The sequence below is a fragment of the Anopheles cruzii genome, chromosome 3 (assembly GCF_943734635.1).
Source record: "Anopheles cruzii chromosome 3, idAnoCruzAS_RS32_06, whole genome shotgun sequence".
NCBI classification, from domain to species: Eukaryota; Metazoa; Arthropoda; class Insecta; order Diptera; family Culicidae; genus Anopheles; species Anopheles cruzii.
The window spans coordinates 28392595-28410060 of record NC_069145.1 but is presented as its reverse complement, the minus strand read 5'-3'; the positions used below and the strand labels follow the sequence as shown (position 1 = coordinate 28410060).

General features: G+C 49.6%; 5 protein-coding genes across 6 annotated transcripts; 3 read left to right on the top strand and 2 right to left on the bottom strand.

Annotated features, from left to right (window-relative positions):
• Positions 1-1189: 1189 nt before the first annotated feature.
• On the top strand, positions 1190-3329 carry LOC128271341 (signal recognition particle 54 kDa protein). The gene is made up of 3 exons (XM_053008814.1): positions 1190-2315; positions 2395-2656; positions 2733-3329. Exons 1-3 carry the CDS (start codon positions 1531-1533, stop codon positions 3198-3200), a joined length of 1515 nt encoding a protein of 504 aa, XP_052864774.1. The 5' UTR covers positions 1190-1530; the 3' UTR covers positions 3201-3329.
• Positions 3330-3545: 216 nt separating this feature from the next.
• LOC128269699 (glucosidase 2 subunit beta) lies at positions 3546-6167 on the top strand. Its single transcript, XM_053007088.1, has 2 exons — positions 3546-5152; positions 5225-6167. The coding sequence occupies exons 1-2, from the start codon at positions 3723-3725 to the stop codon at positions 5475-5477; spliced, it is 1683 nt and encodes a 560-aa protein (XP_052863048.1). The 5' UTR covers positions 3546-3722; the 3' UTR covers positions 5478-6167.
• A 1659-nt stretch (positions 6168-7826) lies between these two features.
• On the bottom strand, positions 7827-13871 carry LOC128270165 (mucin-5AC). The gene is made up of 9 exons (XM_053007571.1): positions 13730-13871; positions 12300-12866; positions 11306-11488; positions 11026-11150; positions 10580-10941; positions 10380-10503; positions 9528-10300; positions 9086-9434; positions 7827-9022 (listed from the first exon to the last, which is right to left on the bottom strand). The coding sequence occupies exons 2-9, from the start codon at positions 12419-12421 to the stop codon at positions 7827-7829; spliced, it is 3234 nt and encodes a 1077-aa protein (XP_052863531.1). The 5' UTR covers positions 12422-12866; positions 13730-13871.
• Positions 13872-14821: 950 nt separating this feature from the next.
• On the top strand, positions 14822-16704 carry LOC128272360 (uncharacterized). 2 transcript variants are annotated; one of them, XM_053010155.1, is made up of 6 exons: positions 14822-15008; positions 15271-15394; positions 15462-15696; positions 15769-15882; positions 15990-16239; positions 16309-16704. In XM_053010155.1, the coding sequence occupies exons 2-6, from the start codon at positions 15310-15312 to the stop codon at positions 16585-16587; spliced, it is 963 nt and encodes a 320-aa protein (XP_052866115.1). In that variant the 5' UTR covers positions 14822-15008; positions 15271-15309; the 3' UTR covers positions 16588-16704. The 2 variants fall into 2 exon arrangements, with proteins under 2 accessions (XP_052866115.1, XP_052866114.1); XM_053010154.1 differs by having other exon boundaries at positions 15766-15882.
• A 2-nt stretch (positions 16705-16706) lies between these two features.
• On the bottom strand, positions 16707-17414 carry LOC128272361 (huntingtin-interacting protein K). The gene is made up of 3 exons (XM_053010156.1): positions 17215-17414; positions 16989-17096; positions 16707-16921 (listed from the first exon to the last, which is right to left on the bottom strand). The coding sequence occupies exons 1-3, from the start codon at positions 17365-17367 to the stop codon at positions 16826-16828; spliced, it is 357 nt and encodes a 118-aa protein (XP_052866116.1). The 5' UTR covers positions 17368-17414; the 3' UTR covers positions 16707-16825.
• Positions 17415-17466: the final 52 nt, after the last annotated feature.

Here is a 17466-nt window from a genome sequence, read left to right as displayed (position 1 = left end):
CGCGCACAGACCCCAACACAGGCACAAACAACCCACGTACCAAGGGAACGGCCAACGAACAGTAGCGCAGGACAACGCCGCCAGCACCTACGATCGTATGCTCCGTTCGATCTCCAAAACACGATCAGCTGGAAGTCCTTCGCGGGAAGCGTCCTTCGCGGGCGTGTGTTCCCCGAGGGAACGATGAAAACAGTGACTCTCTGCGTTGTCCTCTCTGCTGTTGTAGTTGTTGTTATTAGTCACCCAGGGATGAGGTTGTGGCGCAAGGCTTTGGGCCCTGAAATTGGGCGACCCCGAGCCAAGCGATCGGACTCGAGACTCCTGAACCGCCGTGTCTTTGTTGCGCCTAGCTAGCGCTCGGTCCGTCGGTAGGCTGGTTGGAACGGATTGTTGCGGGCAGGAGAGCGGGGGGGTTGGGGGGAATTTTCACCCAATTCCTTCGTCTGCTACGGCCCAAACACGCGTTGGATTCGTCGTGGCACGGGAAGGACACGATCGCTATCGGCCAGTGCTCCTCGGTCGAACGGTCGGATTTCCCGTGCGCCGTGCGTGCGGGTGCCAAGCAGGAACGAATTCGGTCGAAGTGCACGCAACGAAACTCACTTTTCCCCCTGTATGATGGACCAGCGCGAGTGGCTAGAGTGAGACGGGGAGAGCGATTTCTCTTTTGGACGTTCGTTTCGGTTGTTCTGGACGTCAAGGGCCGATGACGCCGAATTCGAGTCGAGTGCTCGAATTTTGGGCCTGCAAACGACAGCATTTTTCTGCATAATACTCAATTAAATGAGAGAAAGAAGTGCCTTTCGCTACGTTGCATGGTTTCTGAAAAAACGGACCGCTTCTACCGCTGGCGAACAAATTAGTATGGTATAAGAAACACGAATAAAGCAATAACCCTCACACGATCCAAGAGCTCCTGTATCAACCCTGCAGTGCGAACCAATATGTTGGCTCCCAGTAGGCAATAAAATTGAGAAAATGTACAAAAATGCTGCACAGAACCGAAAACCAACTTGATTTGCCCTGAGAATTTGTAAAATCCAGCAAAAAAAATAAAGAACAGACATGCTTTTTGCGAGTTTTGGGAGACAACACAGGGTGGTTCTTTCAAGGAAATTGTGCTCGAAACGAACGGAACGTCAACGTAAAAATTCATCAATGTCAAATCCGTTGGTGTTGGAGCGAGATATTGGTGTGTCGCAAAACAATAGCGTGGCCACCACGGCAATATCGCGAGGAAATTCGTAGTGAACTGCATTCGTAGATTGTTGTTTTTTGTTATAAACACGCTGAACAGTGCAAATTTGGATAATCGGTTGACGTCCAGTGGATCCGTTCGTTGTTGGCCCAGAACTGCCAGCATCAGCACCTAGCGACAGTGGCATTGAAGAGAAAGGCTATCTCGGGGGTGATTTGTAGAGTGCACCCATTGCCTGCTGCGAGGCAGGCCAGTTTAGGCAAAGGAACCGTCGTCTGATACCCTGTTTCCATCACTTTCCATAATCGTACCCACCGAGAAACGTAAGCAAGATGGTTTTAGCAGATTTAGGACGCAAAATTACGAATGCCTTGCACTCGCTGAGCAAGGCGACGATCATCAATGAGGAGGTGCTTGACTCGATGCTGAAGGAGATCTGCACGGCGCTTCTGGAGGCGGACGTCAACATCCGGCTAGTGAAGAAGCTGCGCGAAAATGTACGCTCCGTGATCGATTTCGATGAGATGGCCGGAGGGTTGAACAAGCGTCGCATGATTCAGTCGGCCGTATTCAAGGAGCTTGTTAAGCTGGTCGATCCGGGAGTCAAGCCGTACCAACCGATCAAGGGTCGAGCGAACGTGATCATGTTTGTCGGACTGCAGGGATCGGGAAAGACGACGACGTGTACTAAGTTGGCCTACCACTATCAGAAGAAGAATTGGAAATCCTGTCTGGTGTGCGCGGACACGTTCCGTGCGGGTGCGTACGATCAGATCAAACAGAACGCAACAAAAGCTCGTATCCCGTTTTACGGTAGTTACACCGAGGTCGATCCGGTGGTGATTGCGCAGGATGGTGTGGATATGTTCAAGAAGGAAGGGTTCGAATTCATCATCGTCGATACGAGCGGTCGGCACAAACAGGAGGAATCGCTGTTCGAGGAGATGTTGGCCGTCGCGAACGCTGTTAATCCGGATAACATTATCTTCGTGATGGACGCCACCATCGGGCAGGCATGCGAGGCACAGGCCAAAGCGTTCAAGGAAAAGGTCGACATCGGTTCGGTGATCATTACGAAGCTAGACGGCCACGCCAAAGGTGGTGGTGCTTTATCGGCGTAAGTGAAACGCAACTAAAGTATGAGGTGAGGACGTCAGCAATTAACAACTTTCTTCCTCCGTCGTTGTTTCGGGTAGTGTGGCAGCTACCAGCTCGCCGATCATCTTCATCGGTACCGGTGAGCACATCGATGACTTGGAACCGTTCAAAACGAAGCCTTTCATCAGCAAGCTACTCGGTATGGGTGACATTGAGGGACTGATCGACAAAGTGAACGAACTTAAGCTGGACGACAACGAGGAGCTGATCGACAAAATCAAACACGGACAATTCACGATCCGAGACATGTACGAGCAGTTTCAGAACATCATGAAAATGGGACCATTTTCACAGATTATGGTAGGCAACCATGGTGTGGCGGGTCAATTGGTCCTTTTTTACTAACTAATCACATTCTAACGCGTCCACATGGTAGGGTATGATTCCAGGGTTTTCGCAAGACTTCATGACGAAAGGAGGCGAACAGGAATCGATGGCCCGCATTAAGCGGCTGATGACGATGATGGACTCGATGTCGGACGGTGAACTCGACAACAAGGATGGCGCTAAGCTGTTCAGCAAGCAGCCGACGCGTGTGACGCGTGTGGCCCAGGGCTCCGGGGTGGTGGAGCGTGAGGTGCGCGATCTTATCTCGCAGTACACCAAGTTTGCGGCAGTCATCAAAAAGATGGGCGGCATCAAGGGACTGTTCAAGAGTGGCGATATGACGAAGAATGTAAACGCGACGCAGATGGCCAAACTGAACCAACAGATGGCGAAGATGATCGATCCCCGGATGTTCCAGCAGATGGGCGGTATGAGCGGGTTGCAGAACATGATGCGGCAGTTACAGCAAGGCGCTGGAGGGCTGGGTAATCTGATGAGTGGGTTCGGTGGGAAATAGTTGTAGTATTAGGTGCAATTAACTAAAAACGACGTTGACCAGAACGAAAACCGTAGCATTTTGTTATTTTTTTTATTGTTTCCAGCAGCGAGCGTCTTCTAATGTATTTTTACTCTACTCAAATTGTGGTGCGGTGCGAAAATAAAGTGTACAGTTTTATTCGTACTATTATCGTGATATTTGCTAAAATTTCAAATTTGTTCTCAACCAATGTTTACAAAGTGTCCATACAACCCTGAACTGTCAAAGCGATGAAAAGGCTAAACCCAAGTTGCAACTGTAAGCCGGTGGCGTGTACGAATTTGACGGTCCTGCTGAGAAGAAGTACACAGTGGAAATTAGCGTATCGACATTCCTTGGGGTCCTGCGTTTTACTAGCCACCCAAAAGGAATTAAACCCGAGTAGGCAAACGAACAAAGGGTGACGGAGTGTTGCAACTACTTGCCTGCCCAACAAAGTAGTCGCTGGTCTGTTGTTTTCTTCTGCGACTGAAACGGCACACACATTCCCGGTGAAAGGAGATGGTGTTCGCACGGCAGATCCAAGGCGCAGGATGGCTGTTGATGGTGGCCACGGTTTGCCATGTCGGCATCCTGGTACTCACGGAACTACCGCGTCCGCGAGGTGTTTCGATTGCGCTAGCGAACCTCTACGAAGATCGAGCCGGCAGCGGTCAGTTCGTGTGCCTGGATGGTCGAAAGGTTATTAAACACGAGTACATCAACGACGATTACTGCGACTGTGACGACAGCAGCGACGAACCGGGTACGGCCGCTTGTCCGGGTGGTACGTTCCACTGTACGAACGCTGGCTACAAATCAATGAACATACCCAGCGCTTGGGTCAACGATGGTGTCTGCGATTGCTGCGATGCGTCCGATGAGTACGATTCGCCGGCCAATTGTGTAAACAGCTGCAGCGAGCTCGGCAAGGAAGTTCGCCAGCGGGAAAAGCAACGCAACGAGATGCTCAAGACGGGCAATGCGCTCCGGCTTGAGATGGCAGCGCGTGGCCGGGCGCTGAAGGACGAACAGCGGGCACGGTTGGGCGAGCTGGACAAAAGCCGAGCGGAGGCGGAAGGGTTGCGCGAGGAAAAGGCATCTCTGAAAAGCGAAGCGGAAGCGCTAGAAAATGCAGCCCTTAAGGTTTACCGCGATCGCGAGGAAGAAGCGAAAAAGGTCCGCGAAGAAGCGGAAGCGCACAGCAACCGGGACGAGGCGGAAGAAACGTTCCGGAAGTTTGATTCGAACCAAAACAGTCTGCTCGAGGTGGTCGAACTGCAAACGCGGATCGTGTTCGATCGCAACCGGGACGGAGCGGTGACGGAGGAAGAGGCACGCTTCTTCCTGGACGAACGGGACCAGGTGGACTTTGAAACGTTCGTTACGCTGTGTTGGCCACGCATCAAACCGTTCCTGATGATGGACTCGGGATTGTTCAAACCACCGAGCACCGATGGAGCAGCGTCGGAAGGAGAAGAGGTGCCCGCGGAAGACGGTTACGATTTGGACGGTAGCGAACATGGGTCTCAGCGGCCATACGGTGACGCTGAGCACGAAGAGGAAGACGAATTCATCCAAGAGGAACCGTTGGATGAACATGAAGAAGAAGAGGAAGACGACGTTGGCGAAGGAGAAGTGGAGGAGGCAGGCGATGGCTCTGACAGATCCCCAGCGCCACCGCCAGTCCAGTACGATCTGGAAACGCAGGAATTGATTAGCAAAGCGAACGAAGCCCGCAACCAGCACTCCGAAGCGGAGCGTCACGTACGCGAGATGGACCAGGAAATCCGGAACATCAAGGACCTGCTGGAGAAGGACTACGGTAAGGAGGAAGAATTTGCGCCCCTCAATGGCGAGTGTTTCAACTTCGAGGACCGCGAATATGTCTACAAGGTGTGCCCATTCGACAAGGCAGTGCAACAACCACGGAACGGTGGCGCTGAAACCAGGTAATCGATTGAGAATAGGATTATGCATCCCCTATCGGTATTTCTTATCCCAATTCTTCACCCATTCCGCAGGTTAGGAACGTGGGATAAGTGGAAGAACAGTGGAGACTATAGTGCGATGCTTTACACCAACGGTGCCGCATGCTGGAATGGACCGCAACGGTCCACGGTCGTGTACCTAGAATGCGGGCTGGACACGAGGGTACTATCAGTTACTGAACCGAACCGTTGCGAGTACGAGTATCGGATGCAAACACCTGCTGCCTGCGTCACCCTGCAGGAGGACCAATCGAGTGGCACCAAAGAGCGGCACGATGAGCTGTAGGGTGAGGGAATGACAGAGTGTGGAACCTTCGGGAGTTTCCACCCGGGGGCAGCATCTTCTTTGCGCACATGGCACAATGGGAGGTGGAAAATTTTTCAAAGGAATGGCCAATGGCAGGATTTTTGAAGCAAAAGTGACTGAACTGAACGCCAACAACAATCGTCGAAAAGTGCAACGTTTACTGATAATCATAGAGGCCCTTCGTCGGAAGAAATAATTACATTTCTCGACAAAGCAACCATGTCACAACACAGCCATTCCTACCATCCAACACATACACACACTCAGGGTGATGAAAATAAGGGAAAATCCAAATTCGAATAGAAAGAAACTAGTGCATCGATATTTATGTTTTGGAGGGCGTCTTAAAGTGAGGTTTTCTGAAGCAAGTATGCGACAACCTGTTTTTAGTGTTTTTATCTTGATTTGTTGTCTGAAAGAACAGATTGTACATGTCAGTTTTGGGTCGTGATTGGCATAACCACAAGTCGGCAACCAACATTCCAACGGTATAGTCAGGGTATATTTGCAAAGTTTTACCGCATTTCTTTGTTTTCCGGTACAAACTGTTTAGTGACCAACAAAAGACTCGAATCGCAGCATCGACGGGAAACTTGGGAACTGTATGAAAACAGAAAGTCAACGAACAACGGAGTGTGTGTGCAGATCGTACAGCGAGGTAACTAATAAAAGAAGGAAATGATATTTCTATGTCATCAGTTTGCTAAATTTTGTAGAACAGAAACCACCGGCTAGCAGAGATTTAGTTTCGTGTAAGTAGTCGCTTTTATAAGATCTTTTCGATGTTTAGATAAATTTCACTTCAGTAAACATTTTCTTCCTTCCATTCGAATTCAACGGCTTTCGTTTCTCTTGTATAAGATTTCAATTGCTTTTAATAGTTTGACGCCATTTTGCGCCTTTTAGTTATAAAACAAAAATGGTTTTGCTTACAAAACTACTCCAGCCAACGGACACACGCTGTTGTAAGTTGTGTGTCTGCATCCAAGATTCGCTGGGTTTTCTCGCCTTTGCGCGCCATATTTGCACATTTCCGTGCGCCTGTGCGTGTGTATAACAACGCACCATTTGGAATGTGGCGAGATGTGGCGAACTCGGACAACGCAACACTATCCTAAAGAGTTTTTAACGAATTTTTATATTGGTACTATACCGATAAACGATGCATCTCCACTGCACTGCAACCTATGCACAGGCAATGGCACCACCAATTGCATCGCTCGTTCTTGTTGTGCGCTTTGAGGGGGTGCATAGAGTAGATTAATCAAGCAGAATAAATTATATAAAAACACATAACAATCGTCAACAGGGCAGAAACGATGAACTAGGTGAAGGGTAAAATACAATAAAACAAAATACTCGACGGCATTAGGAAACAAGCGAAGGACAGAACCCGATTACAACTACTGGACTGGGCAGGGGTGGTTAATAAATATAGGTACAATACGGTACTAGAATCCTTGCCCAATGATGAGGCGTCTACATCTACGGCTTCGCCTACGGCATTTTGCCCGTTCTCTCGACTTCCGAAGCAGCATAGTAAGGCTCCGTCTGTGGGTTAGACCGAACCGAAGGTTAAACTCATCCTCGAGCACTCTGTTCCCCACGAGGGGCTTTTAGTTTCGCCGGACAGGCAACTAACAAAAGGGAACCAGTACGCCCCAAGTAGGTCCCGGAAAAGCAATGCGGGGAATGCAAAAAATGAAAAAGCCAACGAAATAACAATGACGTACACAATACTTGCGGATCTGTTGCTTCGAGAGGTAAACCTATGGTTTCTCATCATGCAGTGTTCCGAGAAACATACCAACGCACCCTAGCAACGCGTATTCGGCGCCTCGTACACCTTGCTTCGCCTCTCGCTATGGTGGGATATCGTGAAGGTCGACAGTTCAATCAGTCGAATGTGCTGTTTCAACATGTACCACATGTTGACACTCGGTTTTGGCCGCTAAAGTGTATCTCCACTGCGCTCACAGTTTATGCCTATCGTTTGTCCAAGCGACAACCACGGACCCTATATATTTTACGTACAAACTGGCGTAATTTACGAAAGGAACAACATACAAACGCATAACTTCGTGTGTGTGCTAGTGTGTGTGTTTGTGTGTTGAAAGAATCGCCAAAAGTTTACTCGCCATAAAAATGGTGTCTATAAATATTAATATCCTTCCAATCGTACAGCCTACTGCGTGGCTTTATCTACGCAGCACACACACACACACAGTTCTACTCAGATCATCCAAGCAAGTTGTGTTGATAAAAAAAATGTTTGCTTCCGTATCAAAGACGTTGACGACGTGGCGGACGGAGCACGGACCGTGCCCCTTAGACCTGGAAGTAATCACTGACGGGTGGGGTGGTGGTGGTGGCCGCAGGATCACTACCGTCCGTTGGAGTGGAGCCACTGGTAGGTGCAATCGGTTCGGCAGCGGTACCCATAGCAACCGTACTCGGCGTCGGCGTGGTCGTATCGGAGTCGGTAGTCAGCGAGTCAGCGGTGACCGATTTACGCAGTGGATCGGATGCTGCACCTGCCCCTGTCCCTGCTTCGTTGTGTAGCCGCTCGTACGGGTTCTCTTTCACGTTCAGATACTTGACAGATTCATAGTTGGGATCCGATTCGCTGCCCGTTAATGACTCGTAATTGCTCGATATCCGGCTCAAGCTGTTGTTTGTCGTGGCGGCGCTCGTGGTGTTGTTGTGCTTCCCGTAACCGATCGGTTGATCGGGTGAACTGGTACTACCGTCGCCGTCATCGGTCGACGAAGGTGTCGTGCGTGTTTCCGAAATACTCGAATAACCTGGCGACGAAGAAAGGTTGCCTCCCGCTGCTACTCCGGTACCATCGCGGCCCGGCCGCTCGGGGATGGTACAGTAGTTAGTGCTACCGTCCCCGGTGGTTCCCACACTCCCAGCGCCGCTAACGGGACTAACAACCACGGAGGACGATGACGTGAGCAGTGGAGAAGGAAGCGTTAACGTGCCCGATGCCGTATGCGGAATGCTCGAGTAAATGTCTGACTCGTCGTCGGCAGGTTCGATATTGTTGTTGATGTTAAGTTTCCGCTTTTTCGTGTCCTCCGTGATGCTCGCATAGTCGTGTCCGGGGGGCGGTTTTTTTCGCTCCGAAATTACACTGTAACCCGGATCGTAATCTTCACGTATGCTGCTGTATCCCGGCCCGGTGCTATCGGCGTCATCGTCCGCCGGTGGGTGATGGGCTCCGCTAAACTCTAACCGACTGCGAGCACTTCCTCCCGCTCCCGGTGGCCCTTTAACAACCCCTCGTCCGGCGATCGGCTCTCGTATGCTGCTGTACCCGTCACTGTCACGGTTTGAGTCACTCGGTGGCGATTTTACCGTGTTTGGCAGCGGTTGGCCACCTGCCACGTTCGCTGGACGCAATATTTCGTAGTTTGGATCTGAATCCGATTCGGCGCGATGGGATCGGTTTAACGTTTCGTACCCCGGATCGTGCTGGTGGCCTCCCGGTAAACTTTCATATCCCGGCTCGCTGTCCGCTACAAAAAGAACAATTTATTACAACCAACTCGAGCAACGCCGAACCATCCTGGCTGGCTTACCATCTGGCGCGTTCGACGCGGCATTACGTTTTTGAATCTTTGCATAATCGGCCGCTTTGCGACTGTCGGCCAATCCTCCGACCATTCCGCTCGAAGGTTTTTTCAACCCATCGTCACCTCCCGGGATCGTATCGTAGCCAGGATCGTACTTTGTGTCAACATGCCGCACGGTTGTGGGCACCTTTGCGAAGCCCACCACTCGGGTGCCTCCGTTGAGGGCTTCGGAATCGGCCAGAAACTGCTGCAGCTGCTGTTGATGTTGCTGCTCATCGATCGAACCATCTTTGCGCAGCGGCACCGGAGACGCATTTTGTGACGGCACTTTCGATAGCTTGTTCTTCTTCATCACCTACATCAGTGGTAAAATTGAGAGTGACCGAAACCGGGTTGAGCGAAACTGTCCCCATCATGCTGCGACCCCCCAACCCGACAGGCTGCTTACCTTGGCGTACATTCCTTCCAAGTCTTTCGAAGGACTTTTCTTCGGTTTGCTGCTGCCACCTGCTCCGCCTATCGAACCGTTCGCGAGGCCACTTTCGGTCTCGCTAACCAACACCACCGATTGGTTCGAAGTGCTGAAGAAACTGTTGGTCTGGTGTTTGAGTGTCTTTGGTGTGGGAGGAAGCGGGCTGTTGGCTTGCCGTTTCTCCGGCTTCGGTGAGCCAAGGTTGCCCACGGAGCTGGTACAGCTCGAAGACGATGGCTGGCGCGAATGTTGCACGAACGTTTGAGCCCGAAGACCACCTTCAAGCGCCGTCGTGCCAACCGCCGGCGGCGGCGGCGGTGCTGGATGATGATGCTGCTGGTCATCGCTGGCCGTGGTCATGGTGCTGTGATTGCTAAGGCGATTCATTGCGACCGAAGACCCGACGGCGACGTTGCCACCCGGGCCAGCGTCTAGAGTATCACTTGCCATCGTCGGTGCTTGCAGTGGATGGGGTTGAGGGCGACTGGAGGCACCGGTATTGATCTCAACCGACACCGTCACCGCGTTCGGGGGTTGAATCTGGGCGTACGTCTCGGAGCCACTGGTGTAGAGATCGCCCGCATTGTTGGGATCATCGATCGCGGCGTACATCTCATCGGAATCGTCCGACACGGTCGCGTAGTGTGAATCTCCTAGTATCTGCCGGCGCTTGGCAACCCCTGCACCCGTGTGGTTCTGCGGTAAGAGGTTCGCTAACGGTTCTCGCACACTTATGCTCGTGTAACCTTCTAGAGGTGAAAAAAAAAACAGAAACGATTGTTTCTACATCTTGTCTATGTGCTGTCGAGCCGGTTAGATGGTACTCACTGGACGAGTCTTGCGAATCACCGCTGAAGTGCTGCGTTGGTGGTTGAACGATTGGTGGCGTCATGTAGGGCAGATCTTGACTAGCAGACACACGTCCCGCAATCGCCGATGCTGCTGGAATATCCTTCAAAAAGAAAAGCAGAAAAAATGTCAATGTTTACAAACATAAAAGTCACAAGAAATGCAACAAGGACACTTACGACAGTCGACGTATCTCGATCCTCCAAATTTTGAGCCGACTCGCGGCGCGAGATAGGACTCATCAGCTCATCATCGTCCTCGTCCTCTTCGTCATCGTCGTCGGCACCCGCGTCCCGCGGTTTAACACGATTTGTCTTCCCCGATTGACCACCGAGCGCTGTACCGCTACCAAGACCGCCCCCGGCCGCTCCACTGCTCGTGCCCGGTTGGGTCACCTGCGCATAAGGATGCTCCATTCGGCGCAGTTTGTCATACGCATGCGGTGGTGATCGGACACGCGCGTAAGGAGAGCTAATATCATCCGCCTGGCTGATGGAACTGTGCTGGGAGACACTTGTTTGTTTCTTTAAGCTGGTGGTGGCTAAAAGAACAAAACAAATATTCACTCGATCATTTTCAAAGAATCAAAACGATCCACCGTCGCATCCTGCTAGACGAAACTTACGACTTCTGCCCTGCGGCAAATCCTGCACTTTATCCCCCACCGTGGCGTACAGTTCTGAGTTGTTATCCCCCGGTGGCTCCGCAATTGGAATATCCGGAAGACTGCGATGCGGTGCATTGGAAGTTCTGCACCGCACAAAGGGAAAATGTAAAAAAAGTTGCTTTACGTTATCGTTCAGTGTTGGTGTAAGTTGACATCAGTTTATTTTAAAGTGAGATTGTACAGATTAGAAAAAAAGGACAAAAAATCAACAATCGAATGCCTAATTACAATGACAAACCTTTTACTGCTGGTCTCAACATCCGATCCAAAGCCGGTACTCGATCGTACTTCGGAACCAATGGACGAAGTTCCCGCAGCCCCATTGCCGGCGGCGTGGCCAGCCGTGGAGTGGCCCGAGTTCATCAGTGTCTCCTCGGGATTCGTAAGCTTTACCATACCTTCCAGACCGAGAAGGTCATTCCTTCCAGCACAGCAGCACAGTGGTCAGACCCGGTGATGATTGGATTGCGATGATTGTCGACGGCACACACAAGCACAAAATCAAACAAACAAGCACACAAACAAAATGCAGGAAACGGCAAACGATAAGAAAAGAAAAGAAAACAAAACAATTGGATACAACACAATTTCAAACGTCTAGGGAAACAAAGTTTGCAAGGAACGTATGTACAATTGTGATCATAAAGATTAGTGATCAAGAAGGTGGTTGATGATTAAGAGTTATAGGGAAAATCTCAATAATAAATACAGACTATTGTTTTGGTTTCGTTGCTAAGTACGAATAGCACACGTTTAAAGTGCGCTTTTTCAAACCATTTTCAGTCGACGGGCAAGCTTTAACGAGCGGAACATTGCCTTTCAAGCGAGGATCGAAAACAAAAAAAGCCAGTTCTTGACTGTATTATACGGCGGCAAACGAGGTAAACGAAATGATTTACAATGATTGACCAATTTTATACATTCTATCGCCACCGCCATCAAGGTCATCCAAAAGGTTTAAGTGGCGGATCACCGGTCAACTGGTAAACAACACACATTGACGCCTGCTAACGATCGATTCTGAAAGATTCTTTTCATTACAGTGATCGGTCAAAACTTGCAGTGAAAAAAGCACCAAAATTATAAACTAATTTATTGAAGATGTTTTGCTATAATGTATCATTGATCGAATGCACTGACTATATAAAATGTGTACGAGTAGCAGACATGTAAATCAAACCGGGTGCATTACGAATACGGTGAGCAAGCGATCGGAAGGAAGTAACACTTACTTGATCTCTTGTTTCCGTCGACAGCAGAGACACGAGAGAAGGGTGATGACCATGCTCACCATCACGATCAGTGAAATCGTGTAGATCCAGATGGACTCGTAACCCAATGCTTGAAACAGCATCGTTGCGATCAATTGCGGTACCGGTTTGCTTTGTCGTCAGCTTCGTTTCGATCACAGTAACCGCGTTCGCTGTCTGTATACAGTGCAGTACAGGTACAGCAGCGTGCACTTGCACTTTATATATTTTCACCCTTTTCCTATATTATTGCTACACATTCACTTATCTAGAACACTCCGCCTTTTGTAACCTAACCTACGTCTCACACAGTGCGGGGCACAGTCGAGCGATGCACATCGCCCGCGAGTGCAGATGAGATTCGGACACTTTACGTGCATAAGACGTAATTCACAGCCCGCGTGCGGCACACATGCGTGCATCATCGGTGGGAGGCAGCGCCGCGTATGGTAATGAGCCGTTCATCGGCGAACGGTGACGTCGTCGGCTTCGTCATCGGTGGCGCTGTGTTTCGACGACGAGGTAATGCAAGTATCAACCACTGAAGAGCTGCATTAGATGCGCGATAAATGGTTAGATGAGAATTTGATTAGCACGTTTTGTCACTGCGACGTCCTCCGGAGAGCGCAATACTTTTGGCAACGTTGTTCTGCGACCGATTAACCGTGCACCGATAAGTAGGCGAATTGTAGCAATAAAAAGCACGTATTGCCCGGCCAACGCCACCCGGATCGCAGACACTGTGGCTGTGTTTAGTAAACATTCGCGTACCGAACGTACGCGCTAAACGTAAACGAAGGGAGCGAGAAAGCAATAAACAGCCCGGTGGAAAGGAAAAACAAACGATTTCTCTCATTTTCTCGCACCTTTCTCGTGCTAGACATGATCACGACCGATGGTCGCGATGGAGAGGAAGTGTGGAACGTCCCCGACACCCGAGCCCCTTGGCCCGTAAAGAGAAAGGCGCCACTACACAACTGGCAACAACCGTGTGGGTTCACTTTGGAGAGATTTTACTATTGTAGCACCAGCAGCAGCAGCAGCGGCTCGCTCCATTGCATCGCTGTTCCGCACGCACACTGGCACAAAGCACACTGGGCTGCTGGGTCCGGGTAGCGGGAAAAGGCCGCGAGAAACGAAACACAAAAAACGGGAATGAACCGACGAAAGTCAGTGCTCCGGAATCCGAAACGAACAAATCTAGCACACTGCAACCTTTCTCTATCGCCCGCTCTCGCTCCAGATTTCAGCCGCAGGTTGACCCGCGTTACGCGGATAGCGCACTCTGGCGTTGTGGTTGGTGTCGGAGAAAACTAGATGCACAAAGGACCTACTAAGAATCGATACGTGATGCGTGATGAATTCGGCCCTCCACATCAAGAAAACCTCCGTTGATTTGTTGTTTTCCTTACACAGTTGAATCTTGTTTCACTTTTTGACGCATCGGACCAACACACTTCCAGGCGCTTGTTTAATGGAGCAACTTTTGCCCGTAAATAATGAATCACAGTTTCACTGTCGTTCCTGTAAAGGCTGCAAAAAGGAGTGTTTTCCACTGAAACCCCGGATGGCTAACAAAGACTGCAACTATTCTTCGCGCTAAACAAGTGCTGCACAATCGAGAAAACATACCACGGACGATCTCCGAAAGTTTGTGGTTCTGTCAGTGGGCGCTTGCTTCGCGGAGACCAGTATGCCCGGTGTGAGTCATTGCGACCACGCAATGCTTCTTTCTCGAGCTACTTTCTTTAAGAAACGAATCCAAGGCTAGCTTCCGTGAGGCGTCGTGTTTCCAACACACGATCCAATACTGTGCAACGCAGCGTACAGGGTGTGTCGAATTCAAGCGGTCGGTTACGCGGCCGGTCGGTTACGGATAACGAATGACTAAGTTTGGAATTGGAACACTGAAAAGCTTAATTCAGGATTTCAATTTGCATCATATTTGCTTGACAAAAGCTGTGTTTTATGAGCACACAATTTGTACATAACGTGTCACGTATTTAGCTGAAGGAATTTGGACTCATTTTGCCAAACGTAACGATTAATGACACAATAGAGGGTTCGGTTGGCGTTATCGCTGAACCCATGGTCAAACAATTGCAGATTCATGCCCTGATAAGAGTCAATAGCAAAGCAATTAACTACGTAGGCTAAGCATATTGGATACCACCAAAGAATGACGGTGAAGGTACCCGGATGGATGTAGGAAGTCGTGAAGATTCCGTCCAGAGTTTAGACCAATCTTATCATGGTTGTATTTACCATTCTTCGGTTACCACGGTGGGGTCGGCACGAAAAGCACATGATACCAAACTTTATCGACGAAGGACCAGCGTGCCGGCCACTGGCGTCAAGACTTGCAGGGTGTTGCTACTGATAAGCAACTTGTTCCTATCTCTAAGATATTGATACCAAGCCCCGTTCACACAGACGGATGCGATAGTGGCGTTCGCAGGTTGCGATAAACAATGTACCACCTTCAGTACGAGATCACACTTCGCTGGGGCCTGTCGCTCGGTCGGTGAACGTGTCCCCTTGGCTCAGGATCAACTTGAATTGTAACAGAACAAAATTTATCAAAGCGAAGCGACGGTGTTTCACCTTGAAGTATCTGCATTAAAGGCTATTTATTGCCTGTGGGTGTTCCCCTCAGTTCCGCCGGAGCGTCACATCCGAACCAGGAAGCAAGTACGTAATAATGATAAGGGTTCGATAACGCAAAACCACTATGCTGCTTACTGATTTGTACTGACACTCGACGCATTGCTAGCGGAGTGATATTTGTAGGCCAATTGTCGATGCTGTTTTATTGTTCAAGATTACCTTACGTGAATGACCAACAATTGGCCGCGAGACCAAAGAAAGAAAGGCTGTCCCACCCTTTCACTATGGGTTTTATGTGCTGTTATCATTTAATATACATGTAAGTCCTCTTGCTTGTCCCCTTCAGTTTGTAGAAAATGTGGATCCTCCCCACCAACACACAAAAATGGAACACGAGATAGCACATTTTGCCCTGCTGGTTTGCTTTGGCCTGCTCCTGGAACCGTCCAGTGCACATGGAATTCTGCCCGGTACGCAAGCGGAGCTCTCCGAACCAAGATCCAAAATAAACTATCATTGCTTAACTATATTTTGCAGCCCTTACCGGGTATTTGCTCCCATGCGGCGATACGAGCTGCCGTGAGGACACGGAAGTGTGCAAAGAAGACCGCTATTGTGACTGTAGGCCTCACTTTGAAGATCTCGGAACACTCGAGTGCGTGCCGTGTCCGGGTGAGGGACAGTTTTGTCGGGATTGCTGTATAAGCGAAGCACTCACCTGCTATCGTGGAATCTGCCAACGATGCGCTGTCGACAGTAATGGAAACTGCATGTACAGATCGACCATGGTTCGCTATTAATGATGTGTTTTAACGAGTTTCTCATTCCGATGTCGTTACAGCAGCCAAGAGTCATTGTTTTTCCTGACTGCAGCGCAAGTTGCTCTAGCCACCGCTATGGTACTTGGAGTGATATCCTTGAGCTTTCTACTGTACAAAACTCTTCGCTCTCGATTGAGGTAAGGTGACTAGTGACATTTATGGGCAAGATCGTGAACAATGTTCGAATTTCAAACCCCAATCGAGTACATTCGCTTGTAATGCAGTGCTCGACTAATTATTGCAGGCGGAATAATCCGACTGCAGAAAGAGAACTCCGGCAATCGGTCGTTAGCCGTGTGTCGTTGTCATCGATTCAACAGCGAGTGGTTCGCCGTTTACGGGATCGTCCGCCAAAGTATGAAACAAGACACAACTATGAGCACCACCAACGGCAAAACAGCCAACAAAATGAACCGTCTAACAGTTCCGAGGATACAACTCAGGATCGATCCATTCCCGTAGGGGGTCCACCGCCTGCATACGAAGGAGACACTGTGAGCTTATGCTTACCAGCCTATAAATCGTTACAATACATAATCAAGAACTTTTTTGTCTGCCCGTAGTTGTCGTTAGCAGAAAATCCCCCTCCATACACGCCAGAGTCAGTGAGTGGAGATCAAATTGCAGTGATCGATATTTCTCCATCCGATCCCCTGCCGAACACAGGCGCTTCGAATGGCCCGAGGTGTTCGCAAGGAATCATTAATCAAGTCTTCGAGCCAGATAAGGTTGATCCTCCGCCAGCCGCGCAGGCGATCGACGGAAGAAGCGAAGCAAGCGCCAAGGATGGCAGCTACGAAATTCGTCTAGTCAATAACGACGATAAGGTGGTGTACATGTAGAAGATAGGTTAAGGTGCGTTTGGGACCAGAAGCAGTCCGTTGCCGTTTTGTATGACGATATTTGTAATTATGTTCCTTTTTATATTGTTTAGAAAAAATAAAACGACAGGATTGCGTTCCTCGAAGCACAAATTCGTTCCTGTCCTGTTTTATTTCTTTGCACCGATTCCTTTCTAGAGCCTAACGACGAATTACGACGACAAATGAAACACGGTCACAATCCGGCAGCCAAATTCAGCTAGTTCGTCAGTGCTTCCAGAGCAGCTACCAGGTCTCCTCGATGTTCCCGTAACGTCTGCTCGGCTTTCACCCGGGTTGTTTCTATTTCACGCATCTGTTCGAAATTAAATGGCATTTATCCACATTTGCACAGTCTTCTTTCAAAATGTTTTGTTACTTACGATCAGTTCTATGTCCTCCTTTTTCACTTGCACCTTCTGCAGTTCGCGTTCTTTGGCTAGCTTCTCAGCATTTTCCTTATTGCGCTTAGCTTCGAATAGGTTTGCGGCCTACGGAAACAACAGCCATTTGAACGATTGCTCTTGGGGTAATATTCGCAGGGTGTCCAAGATCCGACCTAACGAGTACGGACTTTCAGGTTAGGGAAATCCGCGGCACGATACTCACGTTCGAACACAGGTTGTGGGACGTGATTTCCTTCTCCTCGGCATAGTCTGTTACTCGCTCCAAATCGGCTGCCCCGCTGTCATGTTTGGAGGATTTCTTCTGCTTTTTGTCGTTAGCATCGTCAACACCGTTTACGGGTTCCGATTCGGTCATGGTGTGTACGGATGTTTGTGTACTTTTCCCGGTGCTGCAAACTCTGATCGGAACTATGAATATTTTGTGTTTTTCGTCCCGATTGACGTTTACCTTAAA